The sequence below is a fragment of the Phoca vitulina genome, unplaced genomic scaffold (genome assembly GCF_004348235.1).
Source record: "Phoca vitulina isolate PV1807 unplaced genomic scaffold, GSC_HSeal_1.0 scaffold10, whole genome shotgun sequence".
NCBI lineage: Eukaryota > Metazoa > Chordata > Mammalia > Carnivora > Phocidae > Phoca > Phoca vitulina.
Genome location: NW_022589713.1, coordinates 26,159,703 through 26,179,141, shown reverse-complemented (window position 1 = coordinate 26,179,141; position 19,439 = coordinate 26,159,703). Strand labels below are relative to the sequence as shown.

The following is a 19,439-nucleotide window of genomic DNA, read 5'->3' as shown; positions in this document are numbered from 1 at the left end:
TTTTAAAAGTTTTGTGTTTCTAATATAACTAAGTTATCAGGATTTCTGTTTTATTGCTTAAAAAATTTCTGGCATAACCAGAATAGCATATAAACAAAATAACTATTACATGGCAGTCATCTGTGGGCATGACAAAAAGAATGCTAGTCGTCATAAATTAATCCTTATATTTTACATGAAAAAAGTGGAGACTACTATAAAGCATATTCTGAAATATGCAAAAAGTTACCTGTGAATACATGTTGATTCTTTAAAAAGACCTGGATTCCAACTCAAATAAATCACATCATAATACTGGCAGAGATCATCCCATGAAATCCAAAATATTCCTGAAAATTAGATGTCTGTTAATCTATAAAATATCTTAATGACAAATGACTTCAGTCACTTAATACATTTCATATTATTATGTTATTTAAAGATCGAATGATACCAAAATTAAAAAGATATATTTACCATTGTCTATTTTCTGAGCTGTTCGAGGATCAAAGTTTAAATATTTTTGTAACTCTGGGGTCCAGTTTTTTACATCATTTTCACTGTATCTTCCTTTCCAACGTAAATGACTCCAAGGATTTTTCAGTTGGATAAATCGCAGCCCCTATTTAAAAAAAAAAAACAGGAGATGAAGTTGCAAAAACAGTTTTACCAAATTTTTATTAGTTATATCATGCATTTTCTAAGAGAGGATGCATTTTGAATACTGATCAATACTTTTCCTTCCAAGTCAACTTACAATATTCTTTAATCAACATTTTCACTAGGTCACATATCTGATCAAAAACTAAATGCCTACCTATTCCCAAGAGCTATGCTGTCCATATGGTAGTCACTACCCACAGATGATAATTAAAATTAAAATTTTTTAAAATAAAAAATTAAAAATCAGTTCCTTAGTCACACTAGCAACATTTCAAGTGTTCAAGGACCACGTATAGCTAGTAGCTAATGCACAGCACAGCACAGATACGGAACATTTCCATCACAGCAGGAAGTTCTTTTGGACAGTGCTGCCTTAGAGCATCAAGAATTTCCCATCCTTTCAAAGCCTACTCTGCTCTGGCCCCACTTTATTTTCCAGTACTCATACCGCATATATCTTTCGCTCTAATTTAGTCTTTTCTCTCATCATCCCCACAAATAGTCCTTATTCAGTTTTACCTCTAAAGGCATTTACCCATGCTGTCCCCCTTTCCTGGAAAGCCCTCTCTGATCCCTTGTAAGCACCTCCTCCCTTCAGATCCTTTCAGATCCTCCTTAGCTCTTTGCTCCACTCTCTCTCAGTGAAGACTGAAGCAGTTGAGAAGAGAAACAGAACATGGACTTTAGAGTCAGAAATGAAATGTGACCAAATGCCAGCTCTACTATTAATTAGCTTTATGGACCTTGGGTGGGTCATTTACTCTCTGATCATTTGTTTACTCACACATAAAATGAAGATTATAATGTCTCCTAGAACACTGTTGTGAAGATTAAATGAAGTAACATGTGCAAAATATTTAGCAATTAGTAATTGTCTTCTTTTAATTACTACCTCTTCTCTAACCTTTATAGTGCTAACATTCCGTATTACTTTAGTTCAAAACAAATAATATCCTATCTTATTTCCTACTTGTGCAAATGTATGAGTCTTGTCTCCCCAATGAGATTGTAAACTCCTTGAAATGTTAACACTACTGTCCTTTTTCAGAAGTCTCCACTGAGTTTATAAAACAGAGTGTTAAGGTTAATAAGTGCTCAACAAATACTGGGTGTGTCTATAGAACTCATTACTCAGACTCAGAAAATCGAAAGAGCTTGTAAATCCAAAAGAGTACTTGTCTTATCTCAAGCAGTCAAGTTAGGAAACTGTATTCATTTTCTAATGATGTCAAACTGTTTGGGGGACATTTTTGAAAGACACATTCCTCGGCTATTTTAAATGTGGCAAATCATGGCCCGGGAAAGATGTGATTTCTGGACATACGACTCATTCCTCTCAGGAATCTTCAAATTCCTTTTTTCAATTTCTTCTTACCACTTGTCCACTCCTACCCCTGCCACACAGATATTTAACTCTATTATTATAATTTTTTTTCATAAAACCTAGCTCTACATAAGCAGGAAATCTGCCTTATTTCAGAACTCTAACACTTCTTAAAGAAGGACTATAAAGGAGAGAAAATTGCTAAGCTCTTTTGGGGCAGGTCCCAGGCATCACTGACATTTAAGGACACTAAGAAGGAGCTGTAGATTTTGTTTGGATAGAGAGCCTGTAATTCAGAGGCCCTGAATAGGGGAAGAAATGTTAGACTGAAAAAGGATCTGGTTTATGATGAAACATCCCATTTTCAAAGTTATTTCCAAGTGGCAGCAAATGAAAAGACTTGAATAGATTCAGAAATCCCTTGGTAAGACTTGCTGGACTTAGAGACAACAGCTTGAAACTCAGATGTAGCTTCACAACAGACTATGGAATATAACCTCAAGGAGGAGACAACAAAATGACCCAAAAGGACTGCTGAGACTAAAAGTGAAGATCTTAGAATACTCAAGGTGGTTAGAGGCAAACAAAAAGGATAACATTTTCACATAAGTATTAATAAAATCTTATTAAGTGAAGAAATTCACAAATGTAGAAGATTGGCAGTACCTTTAGTCTAAGATTAGGTCTATCTGCACAAAGAGGTTCTAGAGATAAATGCCTAAATAAGATAAATATTTTTGGAAATATTTTTAAATTCAAGTCAGAACTAAGGAACTCTCTCAAAATACAGACAGCAAAAATAAGATAAAAAATGAACCCAGGGGCACCTGGGTGGCTCAGTCGGTTAAGCGTCTGCTTTCGGCTCAGATCGTGATCCCGGGGTCCTGGGATTGAGCCCCACAGCCATCGAGCTCCCTGCTCAGCAGAGAGCCTGCAAACCTGCTTCTCCCTCTCCCTTTGCCCTTCCCCCTCGCTCATGCTCTCTCTCTCAAAATAAATAAAATCTTTAAGAAAACAATGATGAACACAGGGAACTCATCAAGTATATAACTAATCAAAGATACTGGTGAAAACCCTTATAAATTTTAACGCATGAAGAAGCCTTTAGATAAAGATCAACCCTGACTACAGAGTTCGTGTAAGCAAAAGGAAACTGGGGTCAGCTCCACAATGTGAGATGTCTTCTCAAGCTGGATAATGCTGCTTCAGTGACTTGCACGGAATTAAGATAGGAACATAAAGCATACATATGAACAGAGAGCATTACACCACAGTGAAGAAACCTGTCTCGGGGTCACAGTTTACTTCAACTATACATGCTCTAAAATGCCTTCATCTCTACAGAGTAACTCCCATGTAGAATTAAAACTACGTAAATAGTGCTTTCTGATTTTTAACTAAAATGGCTGTTATTTAAAATTCTTAATTCACTGACATTCAGCAAATTTTTAAATGTTTTGTTTTTAGGTCAAACCACAGGTGCCTATTTCTCTCATAAACATGTTATTTGTCTTGTTTCCTCTGAACATCAGAACAAATAGCATTATTCAAAGTAAATGATACAATCTTCACAGAAAATTTCCTCAAATTCAAGCTTACTTTTATACTGACTTTCATTATCTAAATTTAATTATCTTGCTATTAACTCACTGTTGATCACCTACCAGGATAGTTTTTAATTAACATTTTTTTTTTTTCTAAGATTTTATTTACTTGTCAGAGAGACAGAGACAAAGAGAGAGTGAGCACAAGCAGGGGGAGTGGCAGGCAGAGGGACAAGTAGACTCCCCGCTGAGCAAGGAGCCTGATGTGGGACTCAATCCCAGGACCCTGGGATCATGACCTGAGCCGAAGGCAGACACTTAACCAACTGAGCCACCCAGGCATCCTGGTCACCTACCAGGATGTTTTAAAAATAACATAACATACACATAGTACTAAATAACAGCAACTGTTATGGCCAATGCTTTGACTCATGTTTGTGGAAAATTACATTTCTAAAACAAACAAATCTCTCAGCTTATTCAATTTTACATATGTTTTTATTTTTTTGCTTTAAGTAATCAATTTTTATACTACTTTTAAAGGCACACCCTATTCTATACACAATGGTTAGGGATACAATAGTGGCTGATTTAGAAAGCCTTGAGACATATAAATTGATGTTGCAGCAGGTCCCTACTGCCTTCATAATTCATATAATTCTATGTGCCATATAAGAAAATCAATCTAATACACAGTGGAACACTGTCATTGCTGATTGATCACTACTTCCTTCTGTAAGTTTAAGCAGGGGAAACTGGAACATGTGGCTAGTTAAACTTTCCAGTGACTATACAGCTTAGGTACTCTATATCATTAGAGAAAAAGAATCCTCCCGTAACAATCTCTGTATTTTCTAATCCATAGAACAGATCTATTTTTCAGTTAAAAAGAGCTAATCAATAACCTGAGAAGTAATGAAGTCAACCATTCCAACACCTGAGCAGAGAGTCTGAAATGTCTGAGACCATGTGAGGGCTGCTAGGAAGAGAAACATTTGCAAATCCATTGGCATGTTTCTTATTCACAGATATTCTCTTATTTTTTGTCCTTTCATAAATATTTACTGAATGTCTACCATGCTCTAGAGCCTAACGCTATGATTGTCCCCAACACCAGCAAATAGCCCAGAACCTTGAGGGCTGTGTGTTTACCTCAACCCTTTACTTTTACGAAAAAGAGGCAAAAGGCATTTCTGTTTTGTCATCAATATCTGCACGTCACTGTCATTACATTTCCCATCTTTTTATTTCATAATTTCCAATGGTTGAGGTCACATTATTTAATGTAATAGGTAGAATGATTTTTAAAACTTCATCTAAAACTTGACTTGTCAGTATTCTAGTCTATTACACTACTGATGAGCACTGGGTATTTTATGTAAGTGATGAATCACTGAATTCTACTCCAGAAACCAATACTGCACCTAAAATTAAAATTTAAAAAAAAAAAAGGTCTATTATACTATTTGGGATCCTTGGAATGTCTTACTATCAGATATGAGAAAGAAGAAAAAAACGTAAAGCAAAACCTTTAACTCTCTAATATCCAAAACAGCATATGCATGTGTGGGAACCAGACCCCACTTCTCTCCTTCAGCTTCAGTCATCATTCCAGTTGATGCAGTGATGAGGACATCCCCTTTGTGAAACCTGGAATGACCCCAACAGACAAATAATTAAAAGAAAACACGTTTATACCATCAGATCACACTATCTTTCCTTTAGTCTAAAGAGTTTATATGAGAATTTCCACAAATTTGACAACTTTTCTAAAATGGGCTATTCCCAAAACTCCTCAAAGAACAAGGTATATTTCTGTTTCACAATGCATCAGATAAATTATCACACTGCCCCACCCTCCTCCAGTTTTAGATAATCAGGTAGAAACTTACCAATGAAGGAAAGCAAATGCTAAGTTTTCAAATGATTTACAAATAAAGGTGAAGATGTCAAACACATTTTGTCAAATCTTTGAAATTTTCTAGTTTCACGTGCTCGCTTCAGCAGCACATATACTGAAATTTTCTAGTTTCACTACTGAATGTGTATTATTGCACAATTTTCCCATCTCTACCTGTGGATTATTCATTTAAGGCTTAAAAGCTACCTTCCTCTTTATATTCTCAGACTTCTCTTTTTCCACCTTCCCTCAAATTGGTTAAGTACTTCGGAAGTATAAAACCATTTGTCCATATGACATATTCCGATTCCAATGTTTTAGTTTATAATCTGGATTAACTGTAACAATCAGTGAGGATAACTGAGGGCCGGCTGTAGCAAGTACATAAAGTGAAGTCCATTTTAAAAACACAATTTCCTGGGGTGCCTAGCTGACTAAGTGGGTGGAGCACGTGGGGGTCATGGAGTTTGAGCCCCATGTTGGGCGTAGAGATTACTTATACGAAAACAAAATAAATGAAACCAGAATTTCTCTAAATAACTAAAAACGCAGCCTTTGCAATTTCTCTTCTAAATAGGCATGAATTTTAAAAAATAGCCTCTTTTACTACCAAAGAGAGAGAGAGAGAGAGAGAGAATGTTTACCTTTGATAAAGCATTCTGAAAGAATTATCCTTACTGAAAGTTTGGCTATCTGAATGCATAGCTATCCTTTCTGGTATCCACCCAGTCAGTGCATGAAGATCAATATTCTGCAACAAACACATTTTCAGGACTGTCAATATTGTTTTCGAGCTCTTTAATGAATCCACATGGTAGCTATTAAATCTCATTGATTTGATGTAATGATAGAATAAATCACAAGGTAGTAAGCTGTTTTCGACCAGTAATAGATTTCATTTTAAATTCAAATTCCTACCTGGATTTGAGCACAAGTTTATCTATTCCTTATAATCTCTGTTGTTTTTCCTGAATGCAACAATTGTTTTACCGGTAAATACGATGAAAACTCAAAACATGTTATAGATAAAAGCTGCTTTAATAATGATGATGACAGTCACTCACCATTTAGTGAGTTCTTAGGACAGCCACTTTTCTAAAGTCTTACAGATATTCTCATTCCTTCTCTCTCTATACTGTACTAGGTAAATTAAAAGGCACTGAATTAGAAACTAAACTATAAAAATATTTGAGGAACAGAACAATTGAGCATGTAGGCCAGGAAGAAATTTTAATATCCTACTGCATTTAACCATGACCTATACATTCTTTGCCTAACATTATAAGAACCAGAAGAGCGAAGGAGGCCTGGTACTAGGTGGGAAGACTAACCAGCTATGAACCATGGACGACTTGCACACATTACTTCATTTAATCTTTACAACTCTGAGAGGTGGGTATTATCTTCATCTTACAGACAAGCAAAGAGGCTAAGAATGGCTACATACCTTTTCTAAGGCCAAAGGCTGGTTACTGTCAAAATTCAAAGTTATACTAATCTAATTTCTGGCATAAGCCCAGTCTACCTCATCCAACTAAAGGACACTGGTACACACGTCGATTTTGTAGGTTAAGCAGTGTTAAGATTGGGAAAAACTAAAAAACAAACTCCTTGAACCTGAATTTACAAATCAAAAAACATACATAAGGATGACAATAGGACACATTCCTTTGATTTGAAGAGACCTCTTTGGAAAGGTACACTGTACCTAACTGGTCTTGTATCTCAGCATGACAGCAGACATACATTTTAGGCTTCCCTGAATCCTTTACAATGCACTATCCTTGTAAAAAAAAAATACAGTTTTCCTTAACAAGGTGACCAATCAACATTTTTCAGGGGTTCATACTCCTGTTTTATTTTCCTTTAAACAAAAATATCATCTATAATCTCTCAAATTTAAAATAGTCATATTAGATAGCATAAGTCTGTATCTGGATCATCCTGATACTTACCGAATTGGATCCTGGGAAATCATATCCTCCCATGACCTTCATATATGCTTTTTCTATGAGAGAAACCCATAATTCACTTTTGTTGTTAGAATAAGAACAGAGCAATTCTCCCTTATGATCAACAGGTAATTGATCATCAATTATCACCTGGAGAAAGAGAACATTAATTACCTTACGTGGTACAAAATATCTTAAAATCCTTCCTATCAAGGAAAAAAATACCTTTCATACAGATGAAATAAAAGGCACAATATGCCTATTATTAAGGTAATGACAGCTTCATATTTCTAGAATCTGATCAATTATAAAATATTATACAATGTCTTTATTCCATTTTATAGGCTCATCTCCCTGTCACCTGATAACCTTGAGCCAACTGGTTAAATGGACCTATACTCATCAAAATTATTACAGATTCTAGAAATGTACATTATATTGAAAATAATTATAAAAGGGCCTATTAAGGTAAATAACAATATTACTACAGGTAATTTTAACCTAAACCTGCAAAAAGACTCATGTTATGTACAGTTGTAAAAGCAGAACATTATGGCCAAAAGATATATTTAAGTAATAGAGGAAGTGATCACCACAACACAGTTTCTGAGTCACATTTATAAAGTGATCTGGGAAATGAGAATAGGAAAAATTCTGATCTAACACTATTAGGAGGATCATGCAACTACATTTTCAAAGATTCTTTAAACAAGGGGTTATTTAAAGACTACAGTTCAGAAAAACCATTCTCAATGATTTTGCTTAATTTTTAAGTAATCAGCTAGAGCAGCGGTTCTCAAAGGGTTTTCTTAGCAGAACCAGCATTATCTGGGAACTTGTTAGAAATGCAAATCATGGCCCCACCCCACAAATTCTGAACCGGAAACTCTGGGGGGGGGGGGCGGTGCAGGGCAGGAATTTGTGTTTTAAGCCCTCCACGTGATTTTATACATAACCAAAATTTGAGTATTACTGAGCCACTGAGCAACTTCTCAGACTGAAAGCATCAGGAATTTGTTTAAATGCAGATTCTGATTCAGTAGGCTCAGGGTAAGGCCTAAAATTTCGCAATTCTAACAAATTCTCGGTAAATGCTAATGTTGATCCATGGACCTCTGAGTAGACAAGAGCTAGAGAATCCCAACAATGCCAGGCCATTACACAAGTCATAGTTCTTAAAGAAAGCAGTGTAATTTCAGACTATATATATTTCACAAAGGAAAACATAATTTTAAAGGCTTCTTAGGTGTGAGGTTATGAATACATATAAACTGTTGTGACCTAATAGATTGTTTGCCCGATTTCCTTTTCCTTTTAATCAATTAAGAGTTAACAGATTAAAGTTTAAGCATTAGTAATCATTAGCTCAATGTTACTTTTTGAAACTTTCTATAAATTTCCCAAAGCCATTTTTAAAAACTTTCTTAATTTTTATTTTTAATTACTAACATATGATGTTATTGGTAGCAATATGCATAACACCAGACTCAAAATCTTTTTAAATGTTTACACAAATAACATTTCTTAATGATTCTATTCAATATTCAAAGGTGGGGAAGAGAGAGAGAGAGAAGGGGTTGGGGTGGGGAGAGATATTATTCACCTTTCTTGGGACACCATTGAGGTGAAGTTTTACCATATACTTTCCACATGGATTGTATTCTGGCTCACCATCCTTATTCTGAGGGTAAATTATGCTTTTGTAAGGAAAATAAATATTGAAATACCAAATTAATATTCAATATAAACTACTATGCAGGATATTATATTTTATTTAGACATATGCTATTGTCTTGGCAATTTTATAAAAATAAACATGAGAATATTTTTCTATGATAGGCCTAGGAAAAGAATTTCACCCTAATCAAAGTGCTTATTTAATATAAAGAAAATATGAGATCATAGAACAGGGCATAAATTTCACAATACTCTGAAAAATACTAAGTTTTAAATTATATAATAAATTTTCTATTAAGCGGATATATTTTATGCCATTTGAAATAATCTTCTCTCACTGGTTCAAGAAGAGACCATTTCAATTAACAAGAACTAAGGCAACTAACTACAACTCTGACAGAGATAACGTTAACACAATTCTGATGAAGTTACACAAAATTATCTAATAAAAACATTTGTTATCAGTATCAATTTTCTTTTACACTACGTATTATTTACTTATATGATCTATTTATCCAAGATGGCAAATAGCTTGAAACTAAGGTCCGCATTTAATTTACCTTTGTAATCTCAGGACTTACACAAAAACCACTCAGGAAAAGATGCTTGAAAAATTATAATGCTTAATTTTTACAATGAATGATCTTTAGTAATAAAACTTTAAAAAATTGAGAGAAAAGCTATTTCAGTAACATTTCGGTACATTCTAAAGCAGTTCTAGCCGCAAGAAATATTTTATATTTTCCAGTTGCCATATTAAAAGTTAAAAAGGTGAGATTTTAATATACTTTATTTAACCGAACTTATCCAAAATCATATTTCAATGTGTAATCACTATAAAAATTTGAGATATCTTCCAATTTTGTATTTTTTTGTACTTAGTTTTCAAAATCTGATGCATTTTACACTTACAGCCCATTTTGATTCAGACTAGCCCTCTTCAAGTATACAATATCCACATGTGGCTAGTGGCTACCATATACTATAAGTATGATTTTACTTTGACCAATTTTATTTCAAAACATACCAATTTCATATATATTAATACATGTGCATACGTTCTTAGACTATTTTAGGAAATCTTTCCACATTCACAAATCATCTGTTTAACATATAGGGCCACAATATTCTAAGTAATATGGCTTCTTCACTTTCTACGCAGATGAGACCTAAGCTGTTAATTTCTAGTCAAGAGATAATTATATGAAAAGGGCTAAAGGGACAAATACAAAATTTTACCTGGTAATCAACTTCTTATTAAATCGTCTTTCATAAGCTGCACTGATAGCCAGTGATGCCACAAAGGAACAATCAGATACTATTGTCTGTTAATAAGAATTTATTAACATATTAACTAATTCATTAATGTAATTTCAACATTACACAATATTTAAGCACTACACCTACGCAGCCAACTTTTTAAACTGAGTTAACTGTTGCTGAATACCAAAATAATAAACAGAAATTCTATACTGCCAACTCATACATACTTTCTTCAAACAAATCCTAGAAAAATTGATGAAAACATTTCAATAAAGTTAATTCAGAATAAATACGGATGATACATTTCTTACAGGATAAAAGCATACTTACTGAACCCACAAGTTTTTAATGATAATTTAAAGGCCTTTTTTAAAGTATATTATTATAATATGACCAACTAAACTGAATATGCACATCAAAAGATTCTTGATCATAGTATTTCAGGACCATTATTTTTATACTAACTGGAAGACATCTGTACTTCAATGCAAAAACTTAACTGAATAAAATTTGCAATAAAACCATATTGTTGTTACACCACTGAAGTGTTTTAAATAAGCCTAATACCTTCCTTTTTTAAAAATATCTATTCTCAGGGTGCCTGGGTGGCTCAGTTGGTTAAGTCTCCAACTCCTGGTTTCAGCTCAGGTCAGGAGATTGAGCCCCGTGTCGGGCTCCATGCTCAGCATGGAGTCTGCTTGAAATATTCCCTCTCCCTCTACTCCTCCCTCTTCTCCCCGACTTGTGTGCTCTCTCTCAAATAAAATATTTAAAAAAAAAAATCTATTCTCTTATCAAGGTGAGGCTGAGATCCTCAACCTTCTCATCTGCAAGAACATATTGATAAACAGGGTCTATATAAAAATCTGTAATTGCTCAAACCAGTTATTCATACTCATATTATCTCAGTATGTCTAAGTCAAAGTGTGCAGAATAATTTTTCCAATTATACTCATGCACCTAAATATATGATAAAAACCAAAAAAAATCCCCAAATCTACATTCAAATTACTTCAAAATGTTAGCTTTCATATAAAATTATATAAAATGTTTACCTGCTTTATGCTAAAACTGGACACAGTATAAATCATTGTAGGATTGTTGGTGAGGTCTTCTGGTCGTACCCATTTGGAAAATGTAGCTTTTTGTTTAGGTGATAATGGTAGCTTGCCCCATCTATCACTGAGGTAATAATAAAAATTAAATACTATTACTACTACTACTAAAATTAATCTTTAAAAATGACACAAAAACAAAATTAAATTTCCTAGAGATTTATTTATTTTTTTGGTATAATGATCATAGCTATTACATCCTCCTAAAATAATGCTCTGGTCAAATCTGGCTTTTACACTTAACCATGAATCCAGTCAATGTGCTCATCCTTCTCGATTAAAAAAGTATAAATTTATAACTGCAAACAGGAAAGCAACTTAAATTCACTTATATTTACTTTAAGAATATAATTTAAAAGTTTACATTAGCATCGTTATATTCAAGAAATTCAGTTTCAATAAAATGGAACCATTAACAATAATACAAGCTGATTCAATTCAAAAGGATCTAGGAAGCTACAGATCCTTACGATGGCTCTTGACAAACTCTTCTCTGCAAGGCTAACAATGAGAGTAGTTAATTATTCATTTAACAACCATGTGCCAGACATCATGCTAAAGTACTTTATACACACTATTCATTTAATCCTTAAAACAATTCCATTAAAGCAAATATTTTTGGAAAAGGCTTAAAAGTGATTTAGTAACTTGCCAAGGTCACATAGCTAAAAAGTGGCAGTAGTGGCATTTGAATCTAGGTCTTGGGTGCCAGAGCCACCATTCTTACCCATTACCCTCTGACTGCGTGTTGGGAATATGCTGGGTGGTATTTCTCTAAGACTGATGTATAGCACAAAATAAAAAACATCCATCTTTCTTCAAACCTCTTCTAAGGGTAACAGTCTTCAGGTTTCCTAAGATTTCTAGGATAATACAAAGTTTATGGTATGCAAACTGAGGCAAATATAACATGGTTTTTTTAAAAAATATTAACAGTAGGAGAAAGGTGCTTTTGTGGTCATTTGTGATCTACAAACTCCTACATTTTCTTCATTAGAGGACATCTGTAAATGTTTAATAAACCAAGGTTAATGTAAATTTCTTAGACTATTGTATGTAACACTTCTCAAACTTTTTGATGATCATCTCATAGAACCACTAGTGTTCTGGTGACATTTTGGTACCTGTGTAGGAACAGTAGCTGATTGTAAATAGAAAGTGAGCCGAACAAATTTAGAAGAATTTAAATTTTAAAAAATTTTAGGGTAAAAAAAGTTAATTCAAATCTGTAATTTAATTACTTTGTATTATCAACCTGCCGTATGAGAATACAGAGTAAATCCAAGATTCCTTAATAACTGTTCTCTCAAAAGTCACCACTAAGTTATCAAATTCAGTGTTTTCTTATAACTTTAAAGATATTAAACATATTTTATAAATATAATTTATATTCAATATGCTTACTTTAAGATTTAAAAATACATGAGCTGAATAGAAAAAAAAATGTTTAAAAATCACTCAATCTTTCTAACCAAAGATTCATAAATTGTAGAGCCCTTTTCATCAGTCTGTTACCTTTGAATTTTGAAATATTTACTGTTACTTTTTCTTCTGATTACTCTACTGTAAAATAATCTAGAAAACAAGAATGGAAAAATCTTGCTAGAGTAACCTAGTATTTATTCTTGATTTTTCTCCAAATTTAATTAATTCAGCAACTACTTACTGAGTATCTACTAGATGCCAGACATCACACTAGGCACAGGAGCACAATTAAAAGAGACATGGTCTCTGTCCTTATGAAACGTAATCCAGTAAGGAGCACTAGGTAATCTTACACAAAATATGTAAAATTCCAACTGTCACAAGTGCTATGCCTAAATTCAGGGAGTTTGCATGGTATCATATTCTACTGTTTTAATTATATTGTAAGCATTTTCCCATGTTATTTAATTTCTTGAAAACCTGACTGTTCATGGTATAGTATTATTCTTATAGATGTTCTGTTGTACGAGCACTTAAAACATGATTTATCTTATTACACAAAGATTGGAACTACAAGTTTATATCCCTACTCAGATATAACCATTTAAGAGCGTATTAGAATAACTGATTCACACTTTCACAATTACAATATTGATGAGTATCTTTTATATAAATCTTTGACTACATCTATGAACACTTTTTCAAACTGGTCTCCTGAAGTGAAATTACTGGTCAAAGGGATAAACTTTTTGTTTGCTTGTTTATTTTAAACATTTTGAAGTATCTGAAATGTAAAACCAAACATTGTAATATAATTTAGAGTTTAACAAAAATAATTATTTTTCTAAGTTAACCCTTATTATATAACAATATAACAAGCACTGCTAAGTGCTTTATATTTTATTAACTAATTTAATGATCACAGTAACACTATGAGCTAGATTCTATTCTTATTTTAAAATCTGAGACAGATTTAACAACTTGCCCAGCATCATACAGCATACAAAACTGGACAGTTTGGCTCTAGAAATCTGTGCCCTTAACATCGATCAATGATATAGAGCTTCTCAGATATAAAAATTTTTTAGACTCCAATCAGTGACTAGCATCACATGGTTGCCTGGGTGAAAAAAATTAGGTTGATAACTCACTGGCTAGATGTCGAACTTTTGCCCATCTAAGAACAGCAAAACACTAGAAAATGGGAAAGCAGCTCTTTTGTTCTTTACAGAGCCTTTTATAGAACTGGCATGGAATGAACATCAACTCTGATTTTTTTCTAATAGAACATGCTCATTGCAAAAATTCTGAAAAATTTTAAAAAGTTAAGTCACCCAGTTTTGCTATCTAGAGATAACCACTGTAAATATCTGACATGTACCTTTACATCATTTTTTCTATTTATCTATAAATACATGAAATGAAAGAAAAATATACATATAACATCCAAATTTTCTATTTTTAAATTTACTATATTGAAAGCATTTTCCCTACCTCTTTCAAAGATGTATTTTTTATTGGTAGCATAAGCATTTACTATAATAACATAGATAAGCCATTCTTTATTCATTCTCATATTGTTGGATATTTAGTTTGTTTCAGTAATTTTTTGCTGTAACAGATGCTTTGATGAATACCCTTATTAAACACATCTTTAGTCAAATTTTTATTTCCTTAGAATTAGTAGAAGCTGGGAGTCATGAACCAAATAACATTTTTAAGGCTCTTAACACAAGCTGCCACTGTTCCAGAAGACTGTGCTAACCAACATTTTCATAATTAACCCTTTCTTGAACTGGATTTTTTTTAGTAAATAACGACACTGTCACCATTCTATTCCACTTTCCATTCCATTCTTTCTTTACTGACTTTGCTGTTGTGATTCAAACACCAATTTGACAAATATTTACTTTGTGCCAGGTACTGTGCTAGTGTAATTGTAGGCGAAAGGAGATCCATATGTGCCCATTACGAGGCAAATGACCACACAGATACTCTTGCTATGTTGCCTTACCTTTTCCCACAACTGTACCTCTCTTCCAAACTTTTTTATTACAAATTTTAATTTCAAGGCTATGAGCTAAATTGGATTTCAGAGTATGGAAAAACTACTGAAAAACTAAAATCATCTCGGAAGTAAAAAGTACAATAGTGCTTACTTACCAGAAAGGCATTGGATAGGCAAAACGTTCCCTCAGATCAATACTCATGAAAGGAACATATTCTATACCATTTATTTTTGATGTTGTCCTACAAAACACAAGGAAAAAAAACTAAGTAAATGTTCAAGTTTACCTTAACTACCGATCTTATTTAAAATTTATATGACAAAGTATGGCACTTTAATAAAATTAAAATGATAATCTCATGTTGTTGATATCTTTAATAAAATTTTCACAAAATCGTTGAATACCAAAAAATAAATGATTCAATTCTGTAAGACTTACTCTTTTAAGACTTACATCCTTCACAACTAAACTATGGTCTCAAGATAAGCCTGCACTAAATGTATTGAAAGTATCCCTGACACCAAGACACAAAATGAATGACTGTGTATCCTCATTTCTGAGAGGATGAGAACTTTTCACCTGTATGAAGGATAGCTGAATTCTGTTAGGTAGAAATATTATTTTTTTGTTGTAGCATGAAATTCAAAGGTGTGTAAAAAGGAGCACATGGATGCTGAGTAGACTCAGTGTTGGACTGTTACTGTCTCTCAGCTCCAAAACCACCCTTCTCTGTCTTGCTGTGTGTTGTGGTGGTTCATACGCAATTTTTCCAGGCAAGATGAGACACATTAGAAGAATTAAAATCTTCAGCAGGAAAAAAAAAAAAGAAAACTGCCTTCAGGTGGCTGCTCCAAACGAAGGAACGCTTTCAGCGCAATTTTAGGAAATTAAAAGTGAGCAACTACATGACTTGCACACTCAGCAGCTTGGATCTCTTCCAGTTGAAGAGCAGCCACTCTGGCTCAGAGATATAGCCCATCTACACCAGCTCAAAATGCAAGCACAAGGATTTCCTCATCTTTGTTGTTTGCATTTTTAATATCCCCTGAGGCTGCTTCCATACCCTGAGTTGGCAAATGTATTCTGTAAAAAGGACCAGACAGTACATCGTTTTGGCTTTGCAATGAGGTCTCTGTCACATACTCTTCTGTTTTTTTGTTTTCTTTTTTATAACCCTTTAAGGAAATGTAAAAACTATTCACCACTTTAGGCTTCCCTTTGCTGACCCACACCTACACTATTTCAAGGTAACGGTTTTCTCCCCATCAGGGCTCTGGTTACTAGCTGCGTAGATGATGAGTGGTCTGCCACAGCTCTATTCTGCTGTTTGACCTTTAGTGCTCGATTTTAAAGTATGCTAGGATTTTTAGGAAAACATATGTCTAGTAGAAATGCTAACACTAAAATATACTATAACACATTTTAACTATTTCAAGTTGGGGCTATATGACAATATAATTTATAATTTCATAATAAAAGCACAACACACTATAACAAAGATGTGATTACAACTCAGCAAACCTAATGAAAATTAAATTACCTGTGTTGATTATGTTAACAAAATTATTCATTACAATGAATCATAAACTGATTTACCTGAGAACTTCTATTTCTTCTGCTGTATATCTCTGTCCTTGTGCATCGCATGACTGTGGACTTATAAAGGGTTGAGGTCTTTCAAGGAAAGGACTAGTCCCTAGTGGAAAATGTGCTCTCGTTGTTGGTGGCTTTGGTTTGATATTTGTTGACTTGATTTTGCATAATGGTTTTGTTAAAGGCTCACTCAATGCTTCCGCTCTGTAATAGAAAGAGGTACAGAAAAACTGTTCTAGTTTTTCTTCTCACATTTAAGCTTTCCAGAAAATAAAATTTACTTCAAGAACCAGTCAAGCATTCCTAATGTAAAATTAGTAGGTAAGATTCATACATATCAGTCAGCAGTTCACTTCTTAAGCTACTCCCCAAAAAAGGTATTTCACAACTGATACACATTAATTGATACTATTGCTGTATCAACTGCAATTATTGAGCACTTACTGCATGTCAGATACTATGCAAGGTAAGGGGGATACAAGAAAATATAAAATACAATCTCCGCTTTTAAGGTGTTCACAGTTTTGTGGGTGAAAGAAAGATAACTGCATCCAAAGTGACAGATGCTAGAAGTATTATATGTGAGTGAACACACGGCAAAAGATATTAACTTAATGACCAAGAAAAGACAGTGAGTCGGGGGAGGTTATTCTGAATTGATGTTTGAGCTGCAGAGAAGTCCACCTGGGGAGTGAGGGAGCATTCTAAGTAGAGAATAGCATGTGCAGAAGTATGAACTAGCATAGCGAGTTAAGATAACTTCCAAAAAAATAGATGAAGTCCCTATGAAAAGTTAAAAACAAGAGGCAGAAGGAGAGGAGACCAGGGGCAAGAGTTGATCATGGAATGTCTCACATGATATTCAAGGGAATTTTGGCTTTGTTTTGTCAAAGGTTCAGTGAGCTAAAAAACAGAAGTTCTTAATTTGAGGTCCACATATGAGCTCCAGGAATCTTGTTAACACTCTGAAATTACATAAAATGCACATGAAAAAAATTTTATGTACATTTCTCCTAGAAAGAGGATCCATAATTTTGAAAAGACCCTCAAAGAAGCCAATGACTGACCCACCCCTCTGTGCTTAGGGTGCACTCAGAGGATACTGGATGGGTTATCCACCCGGGTAATAAACATCACCTCTGATTCTGACTCGTGAAAAAAGTGAAAATGGAGAAGATAACTATGTGTCAAGTGCCCATATCCTCATGAATCAGGAGAGACAAACTAAATGTTAGATGATGATAATGAAAAGGAAGGACGACTGTTATACCTCAATTTAAAAAAAGAAGGGCTGGGGGTGGGTGGTATTGCTACCAAGTCAGACCCTCCAAAGGAGGTAATTTTATCAATTCATACTGTAACTAAAAATGCAATTTCCATCCTTTTCCTTCATCTATAACACTCTTTAAGAGGTATAATTCTCTTGTGCAAATCTGTTCATTCTCAGATACCTACTGAGCAAATACGGTATGTTTGGCACTCTGCTAGGTGGTTACAGCATTGAACAAAACAAACAAAATTCTCTGCACTAACAGAGTTTACATGGAGGGTTGGGGGGCTTAAAGGAACACGGACATTAATAACAAACATCATAAACTGGTAACTTTCATATGCCTTAGAAAGAGGTTAAGAGCTTTGGGAAAGAATATTAGGGCAAGCAGGAGGAAAACACTGGAGGAGGTTCCATTTTAAATAAAATGGATAGGGCAGGCTTTTTTGAAAAGTTGACATTTGAGCAAAGAGTTGAAGGAGTTACACACCCTATATAATTTGGGATATGTGAATGGTTATAGGCCAGCTCATTCTCAATTTCTCTACTTTTAATAGTAGCTCTGGAAGGCTCTCTGGAAGTTCTCCCCAGAAATCTGGTGTTACACAACAGAAGGAAGTCTTCCACTTCAAACATCATAATCATTGTTTTACACATAGCAAAAACTAAATAAAACAGGTCTTGGCTGATTTGTTATTTCTTGAGTTTAAAGCAGGGAACTAGAGAGGAATAAATTCACCCAGAGGAAGAAGGTAGACTTGCTCTAGATCTCAGCTTAAAGATGGAGGTTTGTTACTATGAACTCTATACATATTTAGAGAAATTTGTCAAATTTAAGTAACATAGTTCACTGCTATCCATGGATAAGAACTTGAGTGACCAAAACTCACCTATCTAGTGCCTGTCGAGCCAACTGTTTCAGTTTATTTTGCAGAGTTTTATCAGCAGTTTCATAAGACTTAAGAGAAAGAAAGACAGACATTCTGAAGCATAATTTTTTTCTTTGCTTGATTCATATTTCTAAGCAAAAAACTTATAATGCCATATATTTTATATATAATATATATACATAAATAATGAGAGAATAAACAAAGATGACAATTTGTTTTCATCCTTAAAGGTATATTTAAAATAGTGTTGAAAACCTGACAATGAGGTAAACCTGAAGACCACTTCATGTGGTAAATGAACCACAACTGTAAGAACATGGTGCCATGGAAACTGAGCAGCAGGAAACTGAGGAGACCAGCACTTACCTCCAGAAATCAGGCAAGATGGTTTCCCTGAACAAAAAGGCAGTCCTCTGACAATACTGAGAACACCACTCTCTATCATTTCACCTCACATTCCTGTCAAATGCACTGCTCTTATGCACTAGAGCCCCTAAACTTAGCTGTTCCAACCAGGGTCCTCAGGAAGCAGTAAAAGCCACTCAGCATATAGATTTTACACTGCAAATCAATAAAGCTCTCCCAAACCACCACCTTATTTTTAAATGTAAGAAATTTTTTAAGAAGGGGGAGGTTTATTTTAAATTCATAGATTTGTAATGAGTTCTTCCTGTAATAAGTTAATTTTAGGTATATGGGTTTAAACAGGTTAAAAAAATAATACCTATAATTAAAAAAAACATTGCCTAATGACTCAGTCTTACTGCTGTCAATTTTTTAACGAGAGGTTTAAAACCCATCATTAGTTTTCTGTTCTTCATCTTTTAATGAAGAG

General features: G+C 34.0%; 1 protein-coding gene across 2 annotated transcripts in view; it reads right to left on the bottom strand.

Moving 5' to 3' along the window:
* Positions 1 to 19,439, bottom strand: part of CAPN7 (calpain 7) — a 41,537-nt gene that overhangs the window by 13,558 nt on the left and 8,540 nt on the right. For both annotated transcript variants that reach the window (XM_032408725.1, XM_032408726.1), the window contains exons 4-14: positions 18,605 to 18,672; positions 16,448 to 16,648; positions 15,006 to 15,092; positions 11,358 to 11,484; positions 10,279 to 10,364; positions 8,966 to 9,059; positions 7,366 to 7,512; positions 6,055 to 6,161; positions 5,040 to 5,160; positions 457 to 601; positions 230 to 329 (exon numbers count right to left, since the gene is read on the bottom strand). In XM_032408725.1, coding sequence (XP_032264616.1) covers positions 230 to 329; positions 457 to 601; positions 5,040 to 5,160; positions 6,055 to 6,161; positions 7,366 to 7,512; positions 8,966 to 9,059; positions 10,279 to 10,364; positions 11,358 to 11,484; positions 15,006 to 15,092; positions 16,448 to 16,648; positions 18,605 to 18,672 — 1,283 coding nt within the window. The remainder of the gene's footprint in view (positions 1 to 229; positions 330 to 456; positions 602 to 5,039; positions 5,161 to 6,054; positions 6,162 to 7,365; positions 7,513 to 8,965; positions 9,060 to 10,278; positions 10,365 to 11,357; positions 11,485 to 15,005; positions 15,093 to 16,447; positions 16,649 to 18,604; positions 18,673 to 19,439) is intronic.